Source organism: Tilletiopsis washingtonensis (assembly GCF_003144115.1).
Source record: "Tilletiopsis washingtonensis strain MCA 4186 unplaced genomic scaffold FA09scaffold_16, whole genome shotgun sequence".
Classification (NCBI taxonomy): domain Eukaryota; kingdom Fungi; phylum Basidiomycota; class Exobasidiomycetes; order Entylomatales; genus Tilletiopsis; species Tilletiopsis washingtonensis.
Window position 1 is genome coordinate 280,116 of NW_020312013.1, and position 22,638 is coordinate 302,753.

Genomic DNA, 22,638 nt, shown 5'->3' on the forward strand with positions numbered 1-22,638 from the left:
GTCGTTCAAATTGCGATGCCGATGCTGGACGGGCACCGGGCCACCGCCAGTGCGGACGCCATACGCACCTCACGGGGCCAAGTCTGCGAGTTCATCTTCGTGCGGCTGTCAATGTCAAATTGCAGCTCGGTGCTGAGTTCACCGTCAACGTTGAGACTGGGCGTCATGCCGCGCCAGCTCGCTGTCTCTCGCTCGCCTTCGGCATTACAAGGCCAAGTTCGACTTGACGCGAGCTGGGCGCCGCCGTCAGATGCGACCGCCCCCTGAGGATTTCCCATCTGCCCATGCGACACTCGACTCCGAGCCGAGCAAGAGCCACGCCGCAGCACCAGAATGAGAATAGCTCCCGGGGCACGGGCCCTGCGTGGTGAGGGCAAGTTCGGAGGGGCGTCGCAGCCACCGACGCCGGAGGCGCTCTTCGCAGCTGTCGCTTGAGCAGAGCGTTCCGCCCCCAGTGGCTGTCTCTCCGTTCTCACGCCCCTTTCTGCCACAGCGCACCGCTGCTCGCACTTGCTGCCTTCGCTGCTCCGTCACATGGCTTGCAAGAAGCGGCGCAGGCAAGCCCTGGCTTCGCGCCGTGGCGCGGTGTCGCAGCAACCACTTGATAGCCGCTTGCCGGGGCGCCGACGGAATGCGCAGGAGCTTCGCGCTGGGCGTTTGCGGGCCTGCTTCTTGCTGTCTCGAGGGCAGCGAGCGAGCGAGCCACGGACGTCAGCGCTTCGATTGGACTTGCGACGCCATCGTGTGGCGGCCATGGTGGCTGCGGCGAACGCCGGGGCGCAGCGATGAGCGATGCGGCGCCTGCAGGCACGGCACTCCGACGGCGGCGAGCAGCAAGCCGGAGTTCGGGAGGGGTCGATGTATTCGCGGAATGGCTGAATACAAGCGCCCCCTGGCGAGCAGTTGTAGTCCGTGCACGTGACCGGCCCGGAGCCAGCATGCCGCCGAGGCCGCTCCGCTATGGCTGCTCCACACGACGGCTCATCAACCGCGGACGCACGGACGGCCGTCGTCCGACATTCGCTGCTGTCGCTTGTTGCTGCACCCTCTCATCCCCCACAGCAGTTCATGCGCGCAGCTGCACTGCAGTGCCTGCGCATCGTCACCCGTGCACCTCTGCTCAGCGCCCCACGCCACACCCGCACTCTCCGCCTGCTCGCTGCTGCGCCGCCGCCGCGCCCCACCACTCGCACCATGGCGACCTTTCCCTCGTTCACCACCTCCAACTTCTACGCCGGCAATGCGCTCAACCGCCTCTCCTGGCTGCGCCCCGACTCGGCCTTCCTCAACGCCGCGCTGACGTCGTCGCAGGCGCGCTTCCTGCTGCTCCAGCACCTCAACCCGCTCGTGCACGGCGCCAAGACTGGCGGCGCCGAAGGTACGCTGGCCACGCTGTCCTTTGCAGAGGTGCAGGCGGCCCTCGGCGCGTCGGAGGAGGGCCTGTTCGGTCCTGCGCTCAACGGTCTGAAGCGTCCGGATGCGATCAACGAGAAGGACTGGGCACGCGCCACTGATGGCCTGCTGCCGCAGGGCTTGTGCCTCGTCTTCCTCGGCGTCGACGAGCGCGGCACCAAGTCGTCCTTGCCGGGTCAGGTGTCTAAGTCCGGCGCAGGCGCTACGCCCGACGGTGTGCCGTACTTCGCCATCTCTGTGACGCATCGCGCCCCTGGTCACAGCGAGGAGGGTCCGCTGCATGACCTGGAGGCGAAGCTGCTCAAGGACGGATACGACTTTGTCGACACGCGCACGCTCGCGCAGGCCGGCAGCTGGGAGGCGAGCGAGGCCGCGCTTGTTGCACAGGCACGGAGTCTGATCGACTGGGCCGAGCGGCAACACGTGAGTGTAGCGCAGCGCAGACCTTGCTGCTGCCATGACACAGAAGGCTGACCCGCTTGCCGCAGTACTGCCCGGCGTGCGCCCGGCGGCAGTACGCGCTCTGGGGCGGCTACAAGCGTGCCTGCGCATCCTCGCTGGCCCATGCTCACGAGACCAGCGCCGACTTCGTGCGGCCGCTGCTCGGCCTCGACAGCTCGGCGGCTGGGGCCAAGGAGGACCAGCTCGTCGATGGCCGCGATGAGTGCCCGACCACCGGCACGCTGAGCAACTTCAGCGTGAGTCCCTCAAAGCCGAGAGGCCCCGCAGCACCAGCTGACAATCGTTACAGTATCCGCGGACGGACCCGACTGTGATCATGGGGTGAGCTGGCCGGCACTCACTGGCTCGGGACAGCTTGCTGACGCCAAGTGCAGCATCGTCTCTCCTGATGGCGAAGGCATCCTGCTCGGTCGCCAGAAGAAGTGGCCGCCCGGTGAGCTGAAGGCGCAGCGCCTTTCGCCAGAGACTCGGCTGACGATTGCTCAGGATTCTACTCTTGTCTTGCAGGCTTCCTGGAGCCGGGCGAGAGTCTCGAGGAGGCGGTGCGCCGCGAGGTGCACGAAGAGGCCGGCGTCGAGGTTGGCCACGTCACCTACCACAGCTCGCAGCCGTGGCCCTTCCGTGAGTCTTGCGACGCGCTGAAGCTGCTGCAGATGCTGACAGGTCGCAGCGGCCAACCTGATGATGGGTGCGCTCGGCCAAGCCACGACGCAGACCATTCGCCTTGACCTCGACAACGAGCTTGAGGATGCGCGTTTCTTCTCGCGTGCCGAGGTGCTCGCTGCCATCGACGCATCTGCCAACTGGACGCTCAAGAAGCACGACCTCGGCAAGATCGATGAGAACGTGGCTGCGCGCCAGGCAAAGGTGGACGAGGAGCGGAAGCGCCTCGGCTTGCCTCCGCGTCCCGCCAATGCGCCCGCGCGTGGACGCCAGGCGTTCCAGCAGAAGGACCCGGGCAGCGTCGCCAACGTCAACAGCGTTGCGGAGCGCTCGCGCAGCCGGAGCACGAGCTCGGAGCGCGCGCCGAGAGCGGCTTTCAAGTGAGTGACGCCACCGCAGCTAGGCCACATGCACTGGCGCTGACACTTTGTGCGCAGGATCCCTGGCCCGAGTCAGTCGCGATCGATGCGTACAGCTCGTGATGATGCTGACGGCTGTGCCTTTCTCGTCCGCCTTCTGCAGCTGCGATCGCTCACGGTGAGCTGACTGGCCGCTCTCATGAGATGCCCTTGCTGACGCCATGCTCCTCCAGTGCTCATTGCCGCCTGGGCCCGCGGCGAGGCGCACCTGGCATCGACACCCTCGGAGACTCCCTCCGCGCGAGGCCGCATGTAGAGCGTCTCTCTGCTCGTGCTTCTCGCAACCTATGCCATTCTCCCGGCTGGTGGTATACTGAGCATCTGCTAGACGTGTCCTGCCTGGCGCAGCACGCCGAGGAGCTCGCTCCGCTCCCCGAGCGAGTAGGTCAGCGTCCGCGATCTGAAGTCGACGCCCAGCTGGAGCAGGTCGATGACATCGTCGAGCAGGTGCGCGCCGCCAACGATGGCGCCAGGGTGAGAGGTGTAGTCTGCCGCGAGAATGTGGACGTGCAGATGGCTGGCGGGGGCCGAACGTCAGACAAAGCCTCGAGGCACCCCGCTCATTGGCAGCCTCACTAGTACGTCGGCTGGTAGTGCAGGAAGCACCGCAGGCCGCCTTGTGCCAGCCCAAACTTGTCCTGCGCCACTTGCAGAGCCTGCCTCTGGATCTTGCGCAGCAGGCCGACGTGCTCCTTCGTGAGATCACGGAGCGAGCGCAGCGCTCGGTTGTGCACGATGGCCACGAGGTAGAGCGACGACAGCGTCCGCCGGTCCCACTTCAGGTCCGGCACCACCTGCGTATCTCGCGTCAGCCACGCGAGCGGGCGACTGCAGGCGCAGACTGACGATGAAGCCGCTCTCGCTGTCGGCGTCCTCGTAGAGAATCGACTCGGCCTCCTTCTTCTTCTCGAGAATGTTGTAGACCCTGCGGTGCGGCTCAGTGAATGCCACGCGATGTCGAGATCGCTGCTGACCATTGTATCCGCGCCAGCGGCTGGGCCTTGAGCCACGGCTCTACCACTGAAGCGTAGACCTCGGGCGACTCTGCACGGCCACGGATGAGCTTCTCTACGGATGCACACGACAACAGGCTCACCCGTCACCATGAAGCGCTTCTGCGCCGTGTACTTCTCAATGTGCTGCAGCAGGCCTCCAGATCAGCTCGAGTGCATGGTCTGTGCCGGATTGGCAATACTGACTGCCTGGGTCGCTGGCCGGATCAGCGTCATCTTGACATGCGGATCGCCGCCGTCAGGCTGCCAGCCGAGCAGCCAGTTGTACACATCGTTGGCGCCGAGCGACGACAGCGAGGCGAAGGTCGGCTGCTGCAGACTGAGTAGATGCGGATCAGCCGCCGACATGGCCATTCAGCTGAATGCGCAGCGCACAAGGCTTCACTGAAGTGCGTCTTCTCGAGCAGCAGCACGACCTGCTCGCCCTCGAGCTGGCCGAGCAGCGATGCGGTGCGCGCACGTGGATCTGCAGATGCTGCTCAGCAGGTAGGCGCATTCTTTGCACGCGCCGACGGACCTTGATCCAGCACGCGCTCGAGCGCGAAGCTGCGCAGAAGCTCGTTGGGCACGGCCGTCTGCTCGCTGCTGGCCATCGTCGAGGGCTGTGAGGGTGAAGAGGGGTGCGGAGGGCGAACCGTTCCCACGCTGCCACGTGCTGCGGCGCGCGCGTCACGTGCTGCGCGCCCTTCTTCCGTCTGCGCGGGCGGCGGCGAGACGCCAGCGCCGCAGCGAGCCGCGGCGCGCGGGATGGCTCGCGTGCCGGCCGCCTTCCTGTCTCCTGCCCACACCCTCTCTCTCGACCCCCCTTCAAGTCTAGTCAAGTGAGCCGCTGTGTGCCGCCTGTTCTTGCCGCACGTACTAACCGCATCTTCGCAGGATGGTGAGCATTTCTCTCCGGCCTTATTGGCGGCGCGGGGCTGGCACGGGTGGCAGGGTGTAGAGGGCTGAAGCAGAGAAGGGGGCGGCGAGGCACCACGACACCGCTGAGTACGCGCATGCGCCGGACGGGCTCTGTGCACGTCGACCGGTCTGCGGAGGCTGCTCGGCCGCTGCTGCCGCTGGCACGAAGGAGGGATGTGCCAGACGCAGAGGTGCTCTGGCCGCGCCGTCGGGCAACCGCTGCCTCCGTTCGATGGACTCCGGGTCGCACCAGCTAGCCGTGCAGGCGGTCCGGCGGGATTTCGGGCGGGAGTGGCGGCAGAGATGTGCGCTTGAAGATTCGCGACATGGCGGCCCTGGACAGCTGCCGACCTGAGAGGGCTCAATGGGCGAGCATCGTGCGATTTGAATATGACTGCGGCGCTCTCGACGCTGCGACATCATGGAGCGGCAGTGCTGACCATATCCCTCAGGTCCGCGGTCCTCGCAAGCACATGAAGCGCCTGGCGGCTCCCTCGTCGTGGATGCTCGACAAGCTGTCCGGCACGTACGCGCCGCGCCCGGCTCCGGGCCCGCACAAGCTGCGCGAGTCGCTGCCGCTCATCGTGCTGCTGCGCAACCGCCTGAAGTACGCGCTCAACGGCCGCGAGGTCAACACGATCACGGCCCAGCGCCTGATCAAGGTCGACGGCAAGGTCCGCACCGAGCCCACCTACCCGACCGGCTTCATGGACGTTGTGTCCATTGAGAAGTCGGGCGAGAACTTCCGCATCCTCTACGATGTTAAGGGTGAGTGGCAGAGGTAGGCGCGGCGAGGGTGCAGGTGTAGGCGGCAGCGCAGAGAGGGCGTGTGGGTGCAGCAGCGACAGATGGGCCTGTGATGCGTCACATCACACACTTGTCGATTCGAATGAGCAGTGCGCTCATGCAACGCGCTTCAGGCCGCTTCGTTGTCCACCGCATCACCCCGGAGGAGGCTTCGTTCAAGCTCCTCAAGGTCCGCAAGGTGCAGCTCGGCGCCAAGGGCGTGCCGTACATCGTCACCCACGACGGCCGCACGCTCCGCTACCCCGACCCGCTCATCCGCGTCAACGACACGGTGCGCTTCGACATCGAGCAGAACAAGATGCTTGACTTCATCAAGGTTTGTGGTGCCGTGTATCTGCGCCGGCTGCCCGTTGGCTGACCCTGTGGTGCAGTTCGACACCGGTGTCAACGTCATGATCACCGGCGGCCGTAACCAGGGCCGTGCCGGCACCATTGCCGGCCGCGAGCGCCACCCCGGTGGCTTCGACGTGAGTCGCTGGCCCGTCTCGAAGCGACTCGCTCCGCGAGTTCGCTGAGAGCCCCATGCGTACCATTCCACGTTACCGACACCTTCTCGCCCGCTACACAGATCGTCCACATCACCGACGCCCTGGGCCGTGCCTTCTCGACTGTGAGTGCCAGCAGATGCGCAGCAAGCCAGGACGCGATGCTCATTCCTTCCCTGCCTGCAGCGTCTGTCGAACGTCTTCGTTATCGGTGACGGCTCCAAGCCGGCCATCTCCATGCCCAAGGGCGGAGGTGTGCACCTCTCGATCGCCGAGGAGCGCGACCAGCGCCGCCGCCAGAAGGAGGCTCAGTCCGCATAAAGCCTAGGCACACCCGCTGCCGGCTCCGTTGCGTTCTCCTTGTCTCTCTCTGCTCTGTACATCATACACACACACCATGCGCACACGCCCACCCGCACATGACCGCCCATCACAGGGTGCCGGGCTTTGCTCGCCCTGCCCCTGAAAAGCACACACTTCAAGCTCGCCCATGCGGGAGCAAAATTCACCTTGCAAGTCTGATGATGCCTTGTGCCTGACGACGAGCGGCTCCTGGTCGCCAAGCTCTCACCCTTACGCCCTCGCCATCTCCTCTCTGTCGGGTCGGTCGGGGCCGAGGCGCTGGGCGACGATTGCGCCACGCGCTGCGCCCAAGCTTGCGCCGCTCGCTGCCAATAAGCCTCCTGTTGCGGGAGACCGAGCGCACCGTCGGTACGGTGCAGGTGTCGGCGCTGAGGCCGAGGAGGTGAGAGTGCTTTGATGGGCGCACAGCTCTTGATGAAGGAGCAACGCTCGCTCGTCGAGAGCCAAGAGCCGGTCGCCAGGGCGCCGAGGGGCAGCGTGCGGCGCGGCCGCGAGCCGTCCGCCACGCCTCCGTGCCTACGCTCGCGCCTCGTCTGCCGCATCAGCTCGTCGGTGATGCTGCGTGCCTGACATCAGGTACCGACGTTTGGCTCCTGCAGAGCAGCGATCATGACGCTCCATCGCTCCTGGCGCATGGCCGTTGGCGCGAGCTTGTCGTCGAAGAGAGCAAGTTGGCGGCGACACCCTCTCGCAGCGCGCGCGTGCCTCTTTCTGGCGGGTGCGGCAGCGCGAGGTGTGCAGCAGGGCGGACATCTCGAGGGTCGTCTGGGCTGCGGCGGAGCAACACCTCCGAGCACGAGACTGGCCGGACGCCGACGTGCGGATGTGCGGCGCCGGAGCGTCGGGGTGCGGGCGGGCGCAGAGTGGGCCGAGCTGGGGGCGAAGCCGCCGGCACTGCGCCTCTCTCGCTGCACTCTGCGCTCACGCCAGGGTGTGAGTGCCGCCGCCCGCCCCTCGCGCGCCTCTGCCTCACCGCCTCACCCGCTTTGGCGAGGCGCCGGGCGCCGCTGCCTGCGTGCTGCGCGGTGCGCGTGCAGCGCCTGCAAGCCGCACGGAGGCGCGCTGTGGCTCCTCGAAGTTGAGCGCCGCGCCCGCCGCCAGAGCGCCCGCCTGCCACCCATGCCGCAAGGCGCGGCAGCACAGCCGTCGCGCGCATCCTTCGCAGTCGCGCGCCCAAGCTCGAGCCACACCCGCTCCTCGCGGCACTGCACAGCCCTCTCTCTCTCTCCCACCACGCTCTCCTCTTCATCACCGCAGCTCAGCACCCTTCGCTGCGCTACCACCTCTACTCTATTGCGAGTCGCACACAGGTCGCCTTGACGGCTCCTGCTCCGCTCGCCCCCGCTGCCACGCGCATCGCACTCGAACATCCAACACCTCTTCGTTCCGCACCCGCACTCCCCGCCTGAGCGCACCTCCTCGTAGCTTTTCTCTCTCTCCTTTCTTCACTCCGGCGCAGACATCATGGCTCGCGACAGGCTGGCAGCCATGCGCGTGAGTGCTGCCTCGGGCGTGGATATGTGGGCAGGGCCTCGGCGCAGCGGCGGCATGCCTCGGGCGGTGCCGCAAGACGCGGGCGCACGCCTGCTTGCGCAATACTTTCGGGACCAGCGCTGTATCTCGGCACGGCACTGCAGTCATCCGGGTACAGCTCGTCTCGTGGCTTTGTAGGGTGCAAGCGGACCTCTCGCGCCGGCAGCTACCCAGAGCTGCGCTCGCGCCACCTGACGCCATCGGGGCGCTGTACTGACCCTCTACTCCCTCTCGCAGGCGCAGCAGGGCGGCGGAGGTGGCGCAGGTGGATACGGTGGATACGGAGGGCAAGGGCAGGGCAACAATGGCTACGGGTGAGATGGCCCGAGCATGCGTTAGCCGACGTGGCCTCACACCGCACGGGCAGCGACCACTCCTACCCGACACAGCAGACAGGCTACGGCAACGGCGGCTATGGTGCGTCGCGTAATGCTCAGCTGCACGTATCAGGCACTGATGTCGGCCTCGTGCAGCTCAACCGGCAGCCGACTCGTATGCGCAGCAGCAGCAGCAGCCGTACGCACAGGCCCCAGGCTACGAGCAGCCGCAGCAGCAGCAGGGCTACGGCGGCTACGGCCAGCAGCAGCCGCCGCCGGCGCAGGACGGCTACGGCGGAGGGCAGGCGTATGAGATGCAGGGCATCCCGCAGCAGAAGCAGAGCAACCCGAACGCATTCTTCGCCGAGGTGCGTCTGTCCGGCACAGCGTGATGCGGCGTGCGCTGACGCTCGGACCCGCCCTCAGATCGATGACATTCGCGAGTGCGTGCCGCTGCCTTCCTGACGTACTGCAGCTGCTGATGTCTGTTGCGTGCAGCACAATGCGGCAGATCGAACAGAACGTCAACCGCATCTCGGAGCTGCACTCGCGCTCGCTGAACAACATGGACGAGGCCTCGTCTGCGCAGGCGCACGCACAGCTCGACCAGATGGCAGAGGAGACGTCGCGGCTCACTAACGCCACGAAGAACCGCATCCGGAATCTGGACGCGCAGACGGCGCGGCTGCCGGAGGGCGGCGAGAAGAACGTGCGCAAGACGCAGATTGGCGTGCAGAGTGAGTGTGCAAGCGAGGGGCGTGGCAATGCGGTGAGCTGACGAGCGGCTGCAGAGAACGCATTCAAGGAGCTCGTGCAGAAGTACGTGCGCGTCGAGTCGGAGTACAAGTCGAAGACGCGTGCCCGTGCCGAGCGCCAGTACCGCATCGTGAACCCGCAGGCGACGCCGCAGGAGGTCAAGGCGGCCATCGAGGACGACAATGGGCAGCAGATCTTCAGCCAGGCGCTGCTGAACTCGAACCGCCACGGCGAGGCGCGCGGCGCACTGCGCGAGGTGCAGACGCGCCACGAGGAGCTGCGCAAGATCGAGCAGACCATGACGGAGCTGGCGCAGCTCTTCCAGGAGATCGACACGCTGATCGTCGAGCAGGGTGAGCGGGTGTGTTGTGTGTGTGTGTCCAGTGCGGAGCTGACACGCGCGCACTCAGGCGAGCAGATTGGCCAGATTGAGAACAGCGCGATGGTCGCCGAGACGGATATGAAGCAAGGGTGCGTGTGCTTGTTGTGCTGCCTTTGCGCCTGTCGCTGACTCTCTCGCAGCACGGAGCACACGACCAAGGCCGTGACGTCCGCACGCAAGGCCCGCAAGAAGCGCATCATGTGAGTTTCGCACTCTGTCCCTGCACCGCAAATCGTGGCTCACGCTACACCTTCGCAGCTGCTTCTGGAGTGCGTCTCGCCCTACTGGCGTATCTAGACTGAACACTCTGCTGACACGCCTCTCCTTTGTGCAGTCATCGTCGCCATCCTCGGTGAGTGCCCTTTCTCGCCTCCGTCTGACGCGACTGCCGCTGACACCTTGCGCAGTCATCATCGCGATCATCGTCGTGCTCGTCGTGTGCGTGCAGCAGAAGTCGTGTGGCAACGGCAACCGCAACCAACCAGCACGCCGCGCCCTCGAGCTGCTCACGACGGACCACCTCGACATCTGGACGCGCCGCTCGATGGCCATTGACTTTGGCGTGCAGGACTGAGCTTCCCGCACAAGCGCTTCACGTCTCCATCGCTGCAGCCCGCCTGCTCTCTCCACTCCTTTCACCTTCTCCTGCACCGCACGCCTCCCACCTACTGCCGCTGCCCTTGCACCCCTCTTATTTTGCTACTGCGGTGCATTGCGCGGCGCTCCCTCTGCCTCGCACACCGACCCACATGCCGGCACAAAGGCCTCTCAGACTGTACATACGCCGCGCACGCCAAAGCGGCCACCCTTACTACCCGTGCCAGCTCGCGCTCGAAACTCTCATTTGGTCGACTGCGTGGAGTGAAGATGGTGCATTCGGGTGGGGCAGGGGCAGATAGTTGACTCGGCTAGGTATAGAAAGGCCGCCGGCTGGCGCGCAAGGCGGGGCGCACGGCACGGAGCGGTTGGTACAGGGCGAGGAGCAAAAGTGAAGCAGAGTGAGAAGGCGAAGAGGGCGCGAGGGCGAGCGGCCGATCGCGCAGTGCAGGTCCGAGAAGGGCGAGAGGCAGGAGCGCAAGTCGCGCAGGGCGCACCGTCAAGGCGTCCGTAGTGTCTGTGCTGCCCTTAGAAGGCAAACGCAGCGACGACGCCGAGCGCACCGACAGCCCAGCCCGCAGCAGCGACGCGGTGGGACGCCGCGCCGTCCGGGCGCGACGTCGGTGCCGCCTCGACGCTGACGCTCGTCGTGGTGACGAGCGAGATGGGCATGCTGCTCGACTGCGACAGCAGCGGCACGCTCGTCACAATGGGCGCGTTGAAGCCCGACGGCGTCTCGACGGCTGCGGGCGAGGCGAACGCCGGCGAGTTGACGACGAAGGACGTCGTCGACGGCAGCGCGCTGTTGTACGAGAAGGAAGAAGAGCGGCCGAGCGAGGAGACGGCGAAGGTGCCAGCAGCGTCTGTGAATGAGAGGGTCAGCTGAGAGCGGAGGCGCACAGAGTCCACGCGACGCACTTGTGGAGCCACCCGGGTTGGTCCTGCGAAAGAGCTCGGTCAGCATGAGAAGCCAGACGCACTCGAAAGCGAAGCGAGGCGAAGGGCGAGGAGCGTCGCCAGCGTTGCAGACTTCGCGCGCACGCGCACGTGCGGACAGATGCTGTCCCCAAAAGAGCGCCCGGCTTGGTCGGAGGCTGCGCCGCCCACCGCGACGTGCAGGAGCAAGGGCTGGTGCGCTCGCTCTTCACTGTGAGCGCAAACGAAGACAGCCAGGCGAAGCCCGCCTCGCAGCCTGCACCTGATTCGAACAGCACTTCCCGCCTTGCCACCCACACCTTAGCCTCAACCGCGCCGCTGCCCCGCACAGCCCGCCCTTGCGCGCCACTCACAGTGCGGGGTTGAAGGCGGTGCTGGAGACGCTCGTCTGCGGCGCCGGCTTGAACTCGGGCTGCTCAAGCGCGGCAGCGGTGGCGGCGGCGAAGGCCAGGAGCGGGAGCAGGAGGAGCGTGAGGCGCGCCATGGCTGCGTGCGGCGGTGGAGATGCGAAAGGAGCGTGAAGCCGTGCTGGTGCGCGCTGACGGGCAGAGAAGGCCGTAAGAGGTGAGAGAGAGAAAAAGGTCAGGCGCGCAGGGTGAGGATGAAGACGAAGGAGCTGCGGCCGATGGGAGGTGGTGGAGGAGGAGAAGAGTGAAGCGTGGGGTTTGAGAGAGAGAGAGGCGGAAGCGGAGCGGCGGCGCCGTGCGGAGGAGAGGAGAGCTGCCGCGCCCTCTGGGACACCGGCGCGCGGCGGCTCGGCAGCAGCACCTGCAGCCGCTGCTCATGCAGCGTGAGAGGGCAAGGTCGGACGGGCTGTCTGCTGCTGCCGCCTGCTCCGCACCCGCAGAGCGGTACCTCGCCTGGCAGCTGCTCCGCATGTCCTGTCTCGACGCTGCACCTCTTGCAGGAGGCCTCTTCAGCTGGGCCCTCGTGCCGCAGCGAGAGCATTCAGCGTGCAGCGGCGGGCGAGAGCTCGCCCTTCTCATGGCGGAGTCGGCGAGCGCAGCGCAAGGGCGGTGCAGCCCTCATCCTCTGGCAGCCCAGCGCTCAAGGTCACGCGTCAGCTGCAGCTCGGTCTCGCCCGCGCAGCTGCAGCGGACGCAGCAACGGTGCGGTGCCGAGAGGGCGAGCCCAGACGCGAGACGGCAGGACGCGGGGTAAAGCCGGCTGCTGCCTGGGCCGGAGCAGGAGCGGCAGCAAACGAGCGTGACGCAGCGTGCAGGCGTGGGGCCAGTGGCAGCTGCGCGCCTAAAATGCGCTGCAGCAGCAGCCTTGCCCATCGCCCGGGCAGCACACTAGTCTTCGCTCTCTTGCTCCATTCGGCGACGGCTGCCAGACGCTGCATGGCCGCAGAGACTGGCGGGGTGCCCCTCTCCGCGCAGAATCGCGGCGGTGCGACCTCGCGCCCGCACGACTCGTCGTCGCTGCTCCCACGAGGCGCGATGCGGCCAGTCGCTCACCCGCCGTCCGCCGGTGGATTTTGGTGTCCAACGCGCGGCGCCGCGGCAGCGGCGCCCGGGGCGCGGGGGGGGGGGGGGGGTCGTCGGCCGACGGCCGCCGCCGGCAGGCGGCGACGTCGGCGGGCGCCTCCCCCCGCCCCGGGCGCCGCTGCCGCGCGCGCCGCGTTGGCCAGTACTCAGCTTTGCAGCGCCGCACGTGACCGCTGCATCTGTTGCTTGCCTCACACGACCCTCGATCCCTCCATCTGCCGCTCATCATCCTCACTTGCTCTTCTCTCGGCCGCCTCTTCTCATCCACTTGCTCTCTCTCGTCACCGCTGCGGCACTTTCTGCTGTCTCGTTTGGCCGTTCCTCCTGGCCTGCGCGCTCTTCGTCACCGTCGTCCTCGCTGGCGTCGCGGCTGCTGCGTCGAGCAGTCTCTCCTCGCCTGCTCGCTCTCCCGCAGCAGCCGTCATGGCGTCCGCCGACCTCTGCTCGCGGCTGCAGAACGGCGCCCTGGCACGGCTGCGGTCTGTGCCGCTGCCCTCGTCGCGCGCCGCCTCGTCGCTGCTCTCCGTGCTGCTGGCCCAGGGCTTCCTGCACTCCGTCTCGCGCGGCTCGCCCGCGGGGCCCAACCCGGCCGCCTTCCGCACCGCGCCCGTGCCGCAGCGGCGACTGTGGGCGGACCTGAAGTACGATGGCGAGGCGCAGCCGGTGCTGCGGCATCTCAACGTCGTCAGCAAGCCGAGCAAGCGCATCCGCCTCTCGCCCGAGGAGCTGCTGCGCCTCGTCACGGGCCGCCGCGCGCAGTTTGTGCCGCCACTTGGCCTCGGCGAGATTGCCATTGTCGACTGCGGCGAGGCGGGCTGGTGCGAGGCGCGCGAGGCTATTCGTCGCGGGCTCGGAGGCGAGCTTGTCGCTCGGGCTGGCTGAGGTGAGTGCTGAGACCGGTGTGTCCCGCGAGCGGCGGGACGTCGGTGAGAGGTGTACTCTCTGTACTCGCGCAGCGAGTCGCCATCTCTCTGCACCTCTGCGTGCACGCGCCCACAGAGCAGTGCTCTGAACATCGCACAGAGCAGAAAAGCTAGCTAGAGTCTCGTTGCTGACACTGAGTCTTGCAGCATGCCGCCAGCACAATCAAAACTAGAAGGGACGGAGAGGACAGATGGGATGGAGGGCTGCTGCGCATCACGCACGTGGTCATGATGCTGTGCAGCCTGGTACACGACGCCGCTTCCGCAGCCGCTCCACAGCGCACCGATTCAAGGGCTCGTGCAGGAGATGGACAGAGGGGACGGGCTTGCGCTCTGGGACACGCTAATGTATGCCCTTCGTGGGCCTCTGTGCATCACCTTGCTCTTGCACGCGCATTGCAGCGACAGTGGCACATCGTAGCATTGGGAGCGCTTCACTGATACAGGGAGGGAGCTTAGAGCTTCGTCTTCAGGCCAAAGTGCCGCTCGATGGCCTCCACGCTGCAGAGGACTCAAGTCAGCAAGCGAGCACGCTGCAGCACTGAGATGGGCGACTCACGCCTTGTGCACGGCCGACACATCGTCGATCGTCGGCGGCAGCACGCTCTGCAGCGACTCCTCGGTGCTGCGCTGGCCCTCTGCCGCCTGCTCGACGATCTTGCGCACCGTCTTGCGCAGTGTCTTGCCGCTGCGCGTCTTCGGCAGCGCGCTCGTGAGAACGATGGCGCCAAGCTCTGCGGCGGACAGGCGTGAGCGGCCAGACGTGCAGAGGCGTGATGCCGGACTCACGAGAGATGGGCCCGACTTCTGTGCGCAGGTGCTCGTTGAGGTCCTTGAGCAGCGCGGCCGTGTCTGTCGGTGCACCGGCACGCGCGACGGCCAAGGCGAATGGCACGTTGCCCTTCATCTTGTCTGGCGCGCCGACGACGCATGCTTCTGTGATCTGCGGGTGCGACGCAAGCACTTGCTCGAGCAAACCCGTGCCCATCCGGTGGCCTGCGACCTGGATGATGTCGTCTGCACGTGCGAGAATCGAGATGTAGCCATCCGGGTCCATGACCGCGGCATCGCCCGTGTCGAACCAGCCGCCCATCTTCTCGAAGCGGCTCGTGTACGCCGAGCGGTAGCCGGCCATGTTGTTCCACAGGCCGCCGAGGTACGAGGGCGCCAGCGGCTGCGCAAGCACCAGGTTGCCCATCTCGCCCTGCTTCACCTCCTTGCCTTGGTCGTCGACGATACGCACATCCATGCCCATCTGTGGCAGACCTGCCGAGCCAGGCCGGCACTCGAGCGGCGCCCAGCCGGAGCCGAGACACAGCGCAGTGATCGGGCTGCCGCTCTCAGTAGACCTGCAGCGAGACGTAAGCCAGGCTCGATGATGATACTAGCACATGCTGCGTACCAGTAGTTGTCGTTGACAGTCGCGCCCACTGCGCCCAGCTCCTTGAGCGTGTCGCGGTAGAACTCGACGATGCTCGGCTCGCTCCTCTCGCCTGCAAGGAATAGCGTGCGGAGTGACCGCAGCGACACGCCGGGAGCGCGCATCAGCGCTGCGTCGGGGTCTGCGCCGCGGACTGCGCGCAAAGCTGTCGGCGCCGTGAAGAGGTGCGTGACGCCGAGCGTCGAGATGGTGCGCCACAGGATGCCTGCGTCCGGCGTGACGGGCTTGCCCTCGAAGATGACCGTCGAGGCACCGAGGAGCAGCGGCGCGTAGAGGATGTACGAGTGACCCACGACCCAGCCGAGATCAGAGGCGCAGAGCATCACATCTGAGGGCGTCATGCCGAACGTGTGCTGGATGCTGTAGCGCAGCGCCACCGCGTGTCCACCAGTGAGGCGAGTTGCACCCTTGGGCGCTCCTGTCGTGCCAGAGCTGCGCCAAGAGTGAGATGACATGACCAGATGGCAGCTAATGTGCTCACTGACGTGTAAAGCGTGTAGACCGGCTCCTCTGACGCCACAGGAATGCAGCTCCAGCACTTGTGCCGCCCGTCGACGCCGTCGCGCACCAGCTTGATTTCCTCGTCCCAGTCCAACTCCCGCACGCCCGCTGCGCCCTTGGGGTTCACAACCGGCGGCTCATGGCCCTGGATCGTGTGGCGGCGCAGGAAGAGCAGGCCCTCGGGCTTGTGCTTCGAGTGCCCGAGCGCACCGTCCACGAGTGGCTTGTATGCCACCGGGCCTTTGGGCTCGAGACCGCACGAGGCGGCAATGACGAAACGGCACTTGGAGTCCTCGATGCGCTTTGCCAGCTCCTTGGGCGCAAAGCCGCCGAAGACGACGGAGTGCACGACGCCCTGGCGCAGGTGTGAGCATCGCTCACGTCTCAAGGACAGCCCGGCGGACTCACAAGACGCGCACACGCCAGCATCGCCAGCGCCGTCTCGGGGATCATGGGCATGTAGATGACGACCACATCGCCCTTCTTCAGCCCGTGCGCCTTGAGCACGCCGGCGAGCGTCTGCACCGTCTCGAGGGCCTCGCCGTAGGTGATGCTGCGGTACTGCTGCTTCTGGAACGGCAGCGGCGAGACGTGGTGGAAGGCGATGCGCGCCGCGCGTGCCGGGTCCGACGCCAGGTGCGGCGTGTGCGGGCTGGGCGTCAGCGGCGGCGCCGAGGCCGTCGGCGGCGGGTAGACGTGGCGGTCGAGGGCGTTGAAGCAGGTGTTGACTGCGGTGCGAGGTCAGCAGCGAGCAGCATGAGCGGCGCAGCGGCAGGCGCGAGCCCCAGAACAGGCCTCTGGCCACTCACGCTGTGCATTCGGGAACCAGGTGCCGTCGCCCTGTGCGTACGGCGCGGCCTGCTCGCTGAGCGTTGTCTTGCCGTAGGCGACGCTCGGCGGCTGGTGCCAGTGGATGTCGCGGGCGGCGCGCAGCCAGAAGGCCTCGCGGTCGTGCAGCGACTGGCGGTGCAGTGCGAGTTGCGGGTGCATGGTGAGCGTCGTGGTGGTGGTGAGAGTGCGAGGCTCATCATCAGCCTTGGCTCGGAGCAGCGCACGAAGCAGGCAGCGCATCGGCCGGCCATCTTCTGACAGCCGAGGCAAAGTGCGGGGAACGGCGTCTGGCCGAGGCGCGATGCCGGACACTGGCGGCGTGCCCGAACGCGCGCGCTTGCCCCGCTTCCTGCGCCTGGCTCGAGCGCCGCTTTTGCCGGCGTCGGTGGCCGCCCTGCTCTGCCTCCTCGCGCCGCGCAGGTGGAGGAGCTGGGGGCGCGGCATCAAAGCTCGCCGTATGGGCCTCCGGACCATCCGTCGAGACGAGCAGTTGGTGTCAAAATCAAGCCAAGCTGCATCCGTCGCTGGTGCTCTGCTCAAGCGGACGGTTGGCACATAGGCAGACTGCAGCGCTGTGCTCTGCGGCGATTCCTGGCGAAGCCTCTGCGAGCTGCGGACGCATGCTCATGCATAGTCCTTCTGGCGTCTTGCTCCCTCTCAAGACGGGCATGAACTGCAATCTGATTCACGGCGCCGCACGGAACGGCCACACGGCAGCATAGCACGCATCGTACTGCGAGCACGGTCGAAGTCAGCTGCGGCACAGCGACACAGCGGCTGGCGCCCTGCTCGCATCGGCTCACCTTGGCCAGTGTGCCCGGCCCAGCCAGTGCACCATCCCGCACGATGCGAGCCAGACCCGCGAGGAGAAGCAGCAGTGCTCCCGCAGCGCCAGCTTTCTGCGCGTCTTCTCGTCGTCGCTTTCGCTTGGCGGCGTCTGCGCTGCGAGCCGCCTCGCGCTGGCCCGCTGCAATCGTCTGATCCTTCTGTCGTGGCCTGGCACGGAAGATGCGCCGCACGCCGCCGACGATGTGGACTGCTGCAGCACCGAGCAGCGTGGCGTAGAGCACGCTTGAAAGGCGAGGCCAGCGCGCAAAGCCTCGTGCAATGAAGCTGTGGTCGAGCGACGCACTGACGCCTTTCTGCGCTGGCACCACGCGGGTGGTGAGCGCGTGGATGGAGACTGCGGGAAGAAGCGCCAGAGCGGAGAGCGTGTGCGCAGAAGACAGCCGCGAGCGACTTCGTGGTGAGTCGGAGGACGATGCCTTCGGTGCCGCGAGGAGTAGCAGGTGCTTGGAAATCGAAGAGACGGCGTGGACGCCCAGCGATCCCCAGACGAGAAGCGGCTCAGAGACATAGCCCTGGTAGTAGACACGTCCGAGCAGCTGCAGCGATGCGTCAGCGCACGTTTTCAGACGCGACAACCTAGGTAGATCGCACCATAGTCTTGCTGGCCCAGTCCTGCGCCATGCCCGGCGGGGCGACCGCGGCCGTGGCGGGCGCGCTGAGGTGCACCACGAGGAAGAGGCCGAGCGCGACGGCGCTGGCGTGCGAGGCGATGCGCAGGCCACGCACGAGCCGCGGGCGCAGCGAAGCTATCCGGTCCGGAGCTGTTGAGCTGCTCATGCTGCCAGGATTGCTTCTTGGTGATGCCAGCGCTAGCTGCTTGATGGCTGTGAAGAGAGGCGGCATGGGCAGCGCGCGCAGGGGCCTGGCAGGGCGTGCCGCCTTCACGCGTTTCCCACGCCGCGCGGCCTGATTTCTGGCGCGCGCTCTCGTGCGAGACGACTTTTTGCCTGAGGCGGTGCGCCGCTCACTGCTCCTGCTTTGGTGCCACTCGGCCTCTTACCTCTCATCCTCACGCCCCATCCCTCACCCACCATGGCGCCTGACGCATCAGCCAAGCGCAAGCGCCCTTCTGCGCCGTCCAAGCCCGGCGGCCCCTCTTCCGCGCCCGCCGCGCCGAAGAAGAAGCGGCAGGCGCACGCCTCGCGCTCGCGCGGCGCCCGCACGCTCAAGCGCCAGAGCGAGGATGAGGAGATCGCGGCGCTCGACCGCCGGTGTAAGGAGCTGGCGAGCGAGGAGAAGCAGCTGGCGCGCTTCGAGGAGCTGCCGCTGTCGGCGCGGACACTGAAGGGTGAGTGACGTCGCCGGCGCCCTACCTGCTGCGACTGGCCGTGGCCGGTGCTGAGCGACTGCGGCTGGCAACGGAGAGCTCAGCGCCGCGTCGTCCCCGTTGCGAGCGTGCTGACGCCATGCGCAGGTCTCAAGCGTGCTGCTTTCGTCGATATGACGCCCATCCAGACGCTCGCTCTGCCCAAGGCGCTCAGCGGCCGCGACGTGCTCGGCGCCGCGCGCACCGGCTCGGGCAAGACGCTCTCCTTTCTCATTCCCGTGCTGGAGCGCCTCTATCGCCTCAAGTGGGGCCCGGCAGATGGCCTGGGCGCGTTGATCATCTCGCCGACGCGCGAGCTGGCGATGCAGATCTTCGACGTGCTCCGTTCTATCGGCGGCGCGCACACCTTCTCCGCCGGCCTCATCATCGGCGGCAAGGACGTGGCGACTGAGAAGGCGCGGCTGAGCCGCATGAACATCCTCGTGGCCACGCCTGGCCGGCTGCTGCAGCACATGGACGAGACGCTCGGCTTCGATGCGGGCAACGTGCAGCTGCTCGTGCTCGACGAGGCAGACCGCATCCTCGACATGGGCTTCCAGAACACGCTCGACGCCGTCGTGCAGAACGTGCCCAAGTCGCGCCAGACGCTGCTCTTCTCCGCGACGCAGACGAAGCGCGTCAAGGACCTTGCGCGCCTCAGCCTCGTCGAGCCCGAGTACGTGGCGGTGCGCGACAAGGAGGGCGAGCAGGAGGGCGCAGTGCCCAAGTCGCTCAGCCAGCACTACATGGTCGTGCCGCTGGAGAAGAAGCTCGACGTGCTCTACTCGTTCGTGCGCATGCATCTGAAGAACAAGACGCTCGTCTTCCTCAGCTCGTGCAGACAGGTGCAGTTCGTGCATGAGACGTTCTGCCGGCTGCGGCCAGGTCTTTCGGTGCTCTGCCTGCACGGCAAGCAGAAGCAGGCCAAGCGGCTGCAGATCTTCACCGAGTTCTCGCGCGCGCAGCATGCCGTGCTGCTCGCCACCGACATTGCCGCGCGCGGGCTCGACTTCCCTGCCGTCGACTGGGTGCTGCAGATCGATGCACCGGAGGACGCCGACACTTACGTGCACCGCGTGGGCCGCACTGCGCGGTATCAGAGCAAGGGCAATTCGCTCCTCTTCCTGCTGCCGAGCGAGGAGCAAGGCGCGCTCGCGGCGCTCGAGAAGAAGCGCATCGCGCCAGAGAAGATCAAGGCGCGCGAGAGCAAGACGCAGAGCATCGCCAACCAGCTGCAGAGCTTCCTCTTCCAGGATCCGGAGCTCAAGTACCTCGGCCAGAAGGCATTCGTCTCCTACGTCCGCTCGGTGCACCTGCAGCGCGACAAGGCCACGTTTGACGTCACGGCACTGGCGTTGGACAAGTTTGCCGGCGCTCTTGGCCTGCCTGGTGCGCCCAAGGTCAAGTTCGTGCGTGAGGCACAAGCAGCGAAGAAGAAGGCTGCCAAGCTGGAAGCCAAGGCTGCGAAGCAGGCGGCGATCGATGGCGACGATGACGCCGCGGCAGACCCGGCGAAGGTGCGGACCAAGTACGACCGCATGTTCGAGCGCCGCAACCAGGGCGTGCTCAGCGAGCACTATGCCAAGCTGGTCCAGGACGAGGACGACTCTGCAAGCTCAGGAGAGGGCGAAGCGAGCGGCTCTGAGGACGAGGAGGACAGCGACGCCGAGAGCAGCGTCGCTTCGGCGGCCCAAGACGAGCTGGTCGGCGGCAACGGCGATGATGAGCTGCTGGGCGGTGCAGCGGACGACGACGGCGACTTCATCACGCTGAAGCGCGCCGACCACGCGCTCGAGTCCGATGACGAGGCGCCGTCGACGCACCTCTCGAAGCGCGCGCTTGCGATGGGCACCAGCAAGAAGGCCATGGCCGCCGCAGGCAAGCGCGGCCAAGGCGAGAAGGTCATCTTCGACGAGGAAGGCCGCGCACATGCGCTCTACGAGCTGCAGGACGAGCTGGCGTTCCGCAAGGACGGCGACGCCAAGTCGCTCGCGCAGCGCTTCATCGAGGAGGAGGGCGCGCGCCTCAAGGAGAAGGACGCCGAGGACAAGGAGCGCGTGCGGGCACGCAAGCGCGAGCGCCGCCGGCTGCTGCGCGAGCGGGAGCGCGAGGAGCGCGGCGATGAGCCCAAGGGCGGCGCAGGTGTGGAGCTGGCGCCGCTGGAGGACGACGACGGGTACGAGACGCCGGACTTTGTCTTGCCGGGCGACAGCGGGGCGGAGGACGGCAGCGAGAGCGACGAGGCTACCAGCGAGGACAGCGAGGCAGAGGAGGAGGCAAGCCGGCCGGCCAAGAAGCGCAGGGCCGCGAAGCCCGCGGGGGGCGATCTGGAGAGCGACGAGGCGCTGGCGCTGCGCCTTCTTGGCGATGCGTGAGCGGTCCGGCTCGAGCCTCAATGTACTTCTAGCGTGTATTAGTGGAGAGCGCTGTGGGCGTAGTGATACAGGTGGGCGGTGACGGAGAGTAGGAAGAGACGATACAGGGGGCGGCGTGGGTGAGGCAGGCTACGTGGCAGTCCGCCACGCCGGAAGTGCCATCGCAGACTTGCGGGGCGGAGGGAGATCGAGCGTGCTTTCGGTCTTGGCTCGCTTGAGGGTCGCCGAGCCGTCGAGCGTGGAGGGATGCGAGCGCTTGCGCTCCACGCTGCTGGCTGAGGAGCTCTTGCGCCACGCAAGCTTGGAAGCGCTCGATGCGCCTGAAGGCTCCTCGGCGTGCTGTGCAGCCGCAGGTGTGCCTGCGCTCGACGAGCCGCCAGCTCCGAGCATGCTGGCAATGTTGCCCTGCGTCTCGGTCGCGAAGCCGTACAGGTGCTCGGGACGTCGCTTGCCCGCAGCAATGGAGTCGAACGCCCTGCAGCTCGAGGTCAGAGATGCCGTGACGGAGGCAGCGCGACTTGACTCACCAGTCCACGTGCACAAGCGTCGGTCCGCGCGAGCCGACTTTCCGCGCGAGAAGCTCGTGTGTCTTCTTTGCAGATAGAGGTGCGGCGGAGAGGATGTGTGTCGTCTTGCCGTTGGGCATAATCCTGGCACGCCGAGAGTGTGAGCAGTGGCGGAGCGGCGCCTGGCGCAGCAGGCTCACATGATGCTCGCTCCGTGCATCTGCAGCAAACGCGCCAGCTCTGCCCGCGTCGTGCTCTCGCCCGTGAAGCCATTGATGTAGGCCTGGACGCTGCGGAACAGCTGCGACTCCTGTGGACACGGCGCGTCAGCGAAAAGTCTCAGTCGGGCGCAGCTGCGACTGACCGTCTCGGCAGCTTGCTCCTTCAGCTTTGCGAGTCGCGTAGCCCACCACGAGCCGCCGACGGACGAATTGTTCTTGCCATCGCCGACCTGATGGCCGCTCGAAGCAGATCTGCCGAGCGAACGTCAGCTCGCACGCTCACCCTCCCTTGCGCAGAGCTCACGTGTAGAGCGTCTGGTTGTGCCCGGTCACTGCGTGCGTGATCGGATTGCCCTTGTCCTTGAGGCTCTTCTTAGACGTGATGTGTGCCGTCTGGCGTGCGATCACGTCGGAGAAGAGCGCCACCGGCGGTGGTCTTGGGCGTGACGGACCTGCGTCGTCCGAAGTGTCCGGAGCGGACTTGCGAAACGAGGACGAGCGCGATGTCGAGGGCTTCGCTGTTGGCCGCTGCGCCGTCTCGGGCTGTGCAGCACGTGGCTCTGCAGCGGCGCTGTTCCGAGAGCGCTCCGTGTCCTCATCGACGTCCTGCCGAAGCGCAGGCGCTGCTGCCTCTCCCTCATCTGCGCCTGTCGCTGCACCGCCGTCGTGTTCGCCCAGCAGCTGCGGCACGCCCCGCAGTCTGCTCTGCTTGCCGCGCCGCGCCGCCTCGATGACCAGCAGACGTTCTGCGTCATGGTCGATCTGCGCCTCCCTCGCCTCCCTCTCCTGCTCCTTCTCCTGCCTCAGCAGCTCGGCCGCCTCGCGCCGCTCCTTGGCGCCCGGCGCGAACGCGGCCATATTGGCGAGCACCTTGCGGGCGCGCGGCGGCACATTGGGGCGCGACGTCGTGGCAGTGACTGGGCGCTCGTTTATCGGCCGCGAGCGGCGCGGTGGCGCCTCTTGCGGCGGCGGCATGGCCGAAGTGATGGGTGTGGAGCGAGCAGGAGGGCCAGGTGTTGTCAGCGTCGTGGAGGGGCGGCGCCGCGAGGCTGCCCGAGTCCCGAGCGACGCGTACAGTGGTGCGCGCGTCGCGTTGCCGTGTTGGCGCGTGAGGCGCGCGGCTGCAGCTCGAGGCGGCAGCGGCGCCGT

The 22,638-nt window shown here is 66.9% G+C and overlaps 10 protein-coding genes across 10 annotated transcripts; 5 read left to right on the forward strand and 5 right to left on the reverse strand.

Moving 5' to 3' along the window:
- Positions 1–980: 980 nt before the first annotated feature.
- FA09DRAFT_81089 (hypothetical protein) lies at positions 981–3,373 on the forward strand. The gene is made up of 9 exons (XM_025745846.1): positions 981–1,836; positions 1,902–2,111; positions 2,165–2,196; positions 2,250–2,308; positions 2,362–2,496; positions 2,546–2,918; positions 2,976–2,989; positions 3,061–3,075; positions 3,131–3,373. Exons 1-9 carry the CDS (start codon positions 1,069–1,071, stop codon positions 3,211–3,213), a joined length of 1,689 nt encoding a protein of 562 aa, XP_025596931.1. The 5' UTR covers positions 981–1,068; the 3' UTR covers positions 3,214–3,373.
- On the reverse strand, positions 3,225–4,583 carry FA09DRAFT_361801 (scavenger mRNA decapping enzyme). The gene is made up of 8 exons (XM_025745403.1): positions 4,488–4,583; positions 4,346–4,436; positions 4,157–4,289; positions 4,054–4,096; positions 3,932–4,001; positions 3,804–3,882; positions 3,534–3,751; positions 3,225–3,474 (listed from the first exon to the last, which is right to left on the reverse strand). The coding sequence occupies exons 1-8, from the start codon at positions 4,561–4,563 to the stop codon at positions 3,282–3,284; spliced, it is 903 nt and encodes a 300-aa protein (XP_025596932.1). The 5' UTR covers positions 4,564–4,583; the 3' UTR covers positions 3,225–3,281.
- A 189-nt stretch (positions 4,584–4,772) lies between these two features.
- FA09DRAFT_320728 (putative ribosomal protein S4.e, cytosolic) lies at positions 4,773–6,689 on the forward strand. Its single transcript, XM_025740989.1, has 6 exons — positions 4,773–4,791; positions 4,847–5,638; positions 5,791–5,993; positions 6,049–6,144; positions 6,246–6,287; positions 6,349–6,689. The coding sequence occupies exons 2-6, from the start codon at positions 5,197–5,199 to the stop codon at positions 6,481–6,483; spliced, it is 918 nt and encodes a 305-aa protein (XP_025596933.1). The 5' UTR covers positions 4,773–4,791; positions 4,847–5,196; the 3' UTR covers positions 6,484–6,689.
- A 2,188-nt stretch (positions 6,690–8,877) lies between these two features.
- On the forward strand, positions 8,878–9,717 carry FA09DRAFT_299622 (t-SNARE; the record flags this gene model as incomplete). The annotated part of the gene is made up of 4 exons (XM_025740295.1): positions 8,878–9,112; positions 9,167–9,484; positions 9,542–9,602; positions 9,654–9,717. The coding sequence occupies 4 exons, from the start codon at positions 8,878–8,880 to the stop codon at positions 9,715–9,717; spliced, it is 678 nt and encodes a 225-aa protein (XP_025596934.1).
- Positions 9,718–10,638: 921 nt separating this feature from the next.
- FA09DRAFT_340020 (hypothetical protein) lies at positions 10,639–11,530 on the reverse strand (the record flags this gene model as incomplete). The annotated part of the gene is made up of 3 exons (XM_025744277.1): positions 10,639–10,973; positions 11,029–11,051; positions 11,400–11,530. The coding sequence occupies 3 exons, from the start codon at positions 11,528–11,530 to the stop codon at positions 10,639–10,641; spliced, it is 489 nt and encodes a 162-aa protein (XP_025596935.1).
- A 1,238-nt stretch (positions 11,531–12,768) lies between these two features.
- On the forward strand, positions 12,769–13,736 carry FA09DRAFT_331143 (ribosomal protein S8). The gene has a single exon (XM_025742885.1). The coding sequence runs from the start codon at positions 12,960–12,962 to the stop codon at positions 13,416–13,418; it is 459 nt and encodes a 152-aa protein (XP_025596936.1). The 5' UTR covers positions 12,769–12,959; the 3' UTR covers positions 13,419–13,736.
- Positions 13,657–16,425, reverse strand: FA09DRAFT_331144 (acetyl-CoA synthetase-like protein). Its single transcript, XM_025742886.1, has 6 exons — positions 16,211–16,425; positions 15,810–16,129; positions 15,386–15,756; positions 14,862–15,332; positions 14,019–14,808; positions 13,657–13,960 (listed from the first exon to the last, which is right to left on the reverse strand). Exons 1-6 carry the CDS (start codon positions 16,389–16,391, stop codon positions 13,748–13,750), a joined length of 2,346 nt encoding a protein of 781 aa, XP_025596937.1. The 5' UTR covers positions 16,392–16,425; the 3' UTR covers positions 13,657–13,747.
- Positions 16,426–16,795: 370 nt separating this feature from the next.
- Positions 16,796–17,903, reverse strand: FA09DRAFT_331145 (hypothetical protein). The gene is made up of 3 exons (XM_025742887.1): positions 17,673–17,903; positions 17,036–17,617; positions 16,796–16,965 (listed from the first exon to the last, which is right to left on the reverse strand). Exons 1-3 carry the CDS (start codon positions 17,856–17,858, stop codon positions 16,918–16,920), a joined length of 816 nt encoding a protein of 271 aa, XP_025596938.1. The 5' UTR covers positions 17,859–17,903; the 3' UTR covers positions 16,796–16,917.
- Positions 17,904–18,068: 165 nt separating this feature from the next.
- Positions 18,069–20,800, forward strand: FA09DRAFT_331146 (DEAD-domain-containing protein). Its single transcript, XM_025742888.1, has 2 exons — positions 18,069–18,369; positions 18,496–20,800. The coding sequence occupies exons 1-2, from the start codon at positions 18,114–18,116 to the stop codon at positions 20,760–20,762; spliced, it is 2,523 nt and encodes an 840-aa protein (XP_025596939.1). The 5' UTR covers positions 18,069–18,113; the 3' UTR covers positions 20,763–20,800.
- FA09DRAFT_331147 (hypothetical protein) lies at positions 20,786–22,472 on the reverse strand. The gene is made up of 5 exons (XM_025742889.1): positions 21,794–22,472; positions 21,633–21,741; positions 21,469–21,578; positions 21,290–21,412; positions 20,786–21,237 (listed from the first exon to the last, which is right to left on the reverse strand). Exons 1-5 carry the CDS (start codon positions 22,462–22,464, stop codon positions 20,892–20,894), a joined length of 1,359 nt encoding a protein of 452 aa, XP_025596940.1. The 5' UTR covers positions 22,465–22,472; the 3' UTR covers positions 20,786–20,891.
- Between the last annotated feature and the right edge of the window lie 166 nt (positions 22,473–22,638).

Excerpts from the sequence above, each read along its gene's own strand:
- FA09DRAFT_361801 (XM_025745403.1), bottom strand. The coding sequence starts at position 4,563 with ATGGCCAGCAGCGAGCAGACGGCCGTGCCCAACGAGCTTCTGCGCAGC. Across the intron at positions 4,097-4,156 it reads TCCGGCCAGCGACCCAGGCA|CACATTGAGAAGTACACGGC; the intron begins GTCAGTATTGCC and ends GGCCTGCTGCAG. Across the intron at positions 3,883-3,931 it reads CCGCTGGCGCGGATACAATG|GGTCTACAACATTCTCGAGA; the intron begins GTCAGCAGCGAT and ends GCCGCACCGCAG.
- FA09DRAFT_81089 (XM_025745846.1), top strand. The coding sequence starts at position 1,069 with ATGCGCGCAGCTGCACTGCAGTGCCTGCGCATCGTCACCCGTGCACCT. Across the intron at positions 2,197-2,249 it reads GACCCGACTGTGATCATGGG|CATCGTCTCTCCTGATGGCG; the intron begins GTGAGCTGGCCG and ends CGCCAAGTGCAG. Across the intron at positions 2,497-2,545 it reads CTCGCAGCCGTGGCCCTTCC|CGGCCAACCTGATGATGGGT; the intron begins GTGAGTCTTGCG and ends GACAGGTCGCAG.
- FA09DRAFT_331145 (XM_025742887.1), bottom strand. The coding sequence starts at position 17,858 with ATGAGCAGCTCAACAGCTCCGGACCGGATAGCTTCGCTGCGCCCGCGG. Across the intron at positions 17,618-17,672 it reads ACTGGGCCAGCAAGACTATG|CTGCTCGGACGTGTCTACTA; the intron begins GTGCGATCTACC and ends GCATCGCTGCAG. Across the intron at positions 16,966-17,035 it reads GGCCGGGCACACTGGCCAAG|TACGATGCGTGCTATGCTGC; the intron begins GTGAGCCGATGC and ends CCGTGCTCGCAG.
- FA09DRAFT_331143 (XM_025742885.1), top strand. The coding sequence starts at position 12,960 with ATGGCGTCCGCCGACCTCTGCTCGCGGCTGCAGAACGGCGCCCTGGCA.
- FA09DRAFT_331147 (XM_025742889.1), bottom strand. The coding sequence starts at position 22,464 with ATGCCGCCGCCGCAAGAGGCGCCACCGCGCCGCTCGCGGCCGATAAAC. Across the intron at positions 21,742-21,793 it reads CACAACCAGACGCTCTACAC|ATCTGCTTCGAGCGGCCATC; the intron begins GTGAGCTCTGCG and ends TTCGCTCGGCAG. Across the intron at positions 21,413-21,468 it reads ATGCACGGAGCGAGCATCAT|GATTATGCCCAACGGCAAGA; the intron begins GTGAGCCTGCTG and ends TCGGCGTGCCAG.
- FA09DRAFT_331144 (XM_025742886.1), bottom strand. The coding sequence starts at position 16,391 with ATGCACCCGCAACTCGCACTGCACCGCCAGTCGCTGCACGACCGCGAG. Across the intron at positions 14,809-14,861 it reads ACTGTCAACGACAACTACTG|GTCTACTGAGAGCGGCAGCC; the intron begins GTACGCAGCATG and ends GTCTCGCTGCAG. Across the intron at positions 13,961-14,018 it reads GTGTCGGCCGTGCACAAGGC|CGTGGAGGCCATCGAGCGGC; the intron begins GTGAGTCGCCCA and ends AGTCCTCTGCAG.
- FA09DRAFT_320728 (XM_025740989.1), top strand. The coding sequence starts at position 5,197 with ATGGCGGCCCTGGACAGCTGCCGACCTGAGAGGGCTCAATGGGCGAGC. Across the intron at positions 5,994-6,048 it reads AGATGCTTGACTTCATCAAG|TTCGACACCGGTGTCAACGT; the intron begins GTTTGTGGTGCC and ends CCTGTGGTGCAG. Across the intron at positions 6,288-6,348 it reads TGGGCCGTGCCTTCTCGACT|CGTCTGTCGAACGTCTTCGT; the intron begins GTGAGTGCCAGC and ends CCCTGCCTGCAG.
- FA09DRAFT_331146 (XM_025742888.1), top strand. The coding sequence starts at position 18,114 with ATGGCGCCTGACGCATCAGCCAAGCGCAAGCGCCCTTCTGCGCCGTCC. Across the intron at positions 18,370-18,495 it reads GTCGGCGCGGACACTGAAGG|GTCTCAAGCGTGCTGCTTTC; the intron begins GTGAGTGACGTC and ends CGCCATGCGCAG.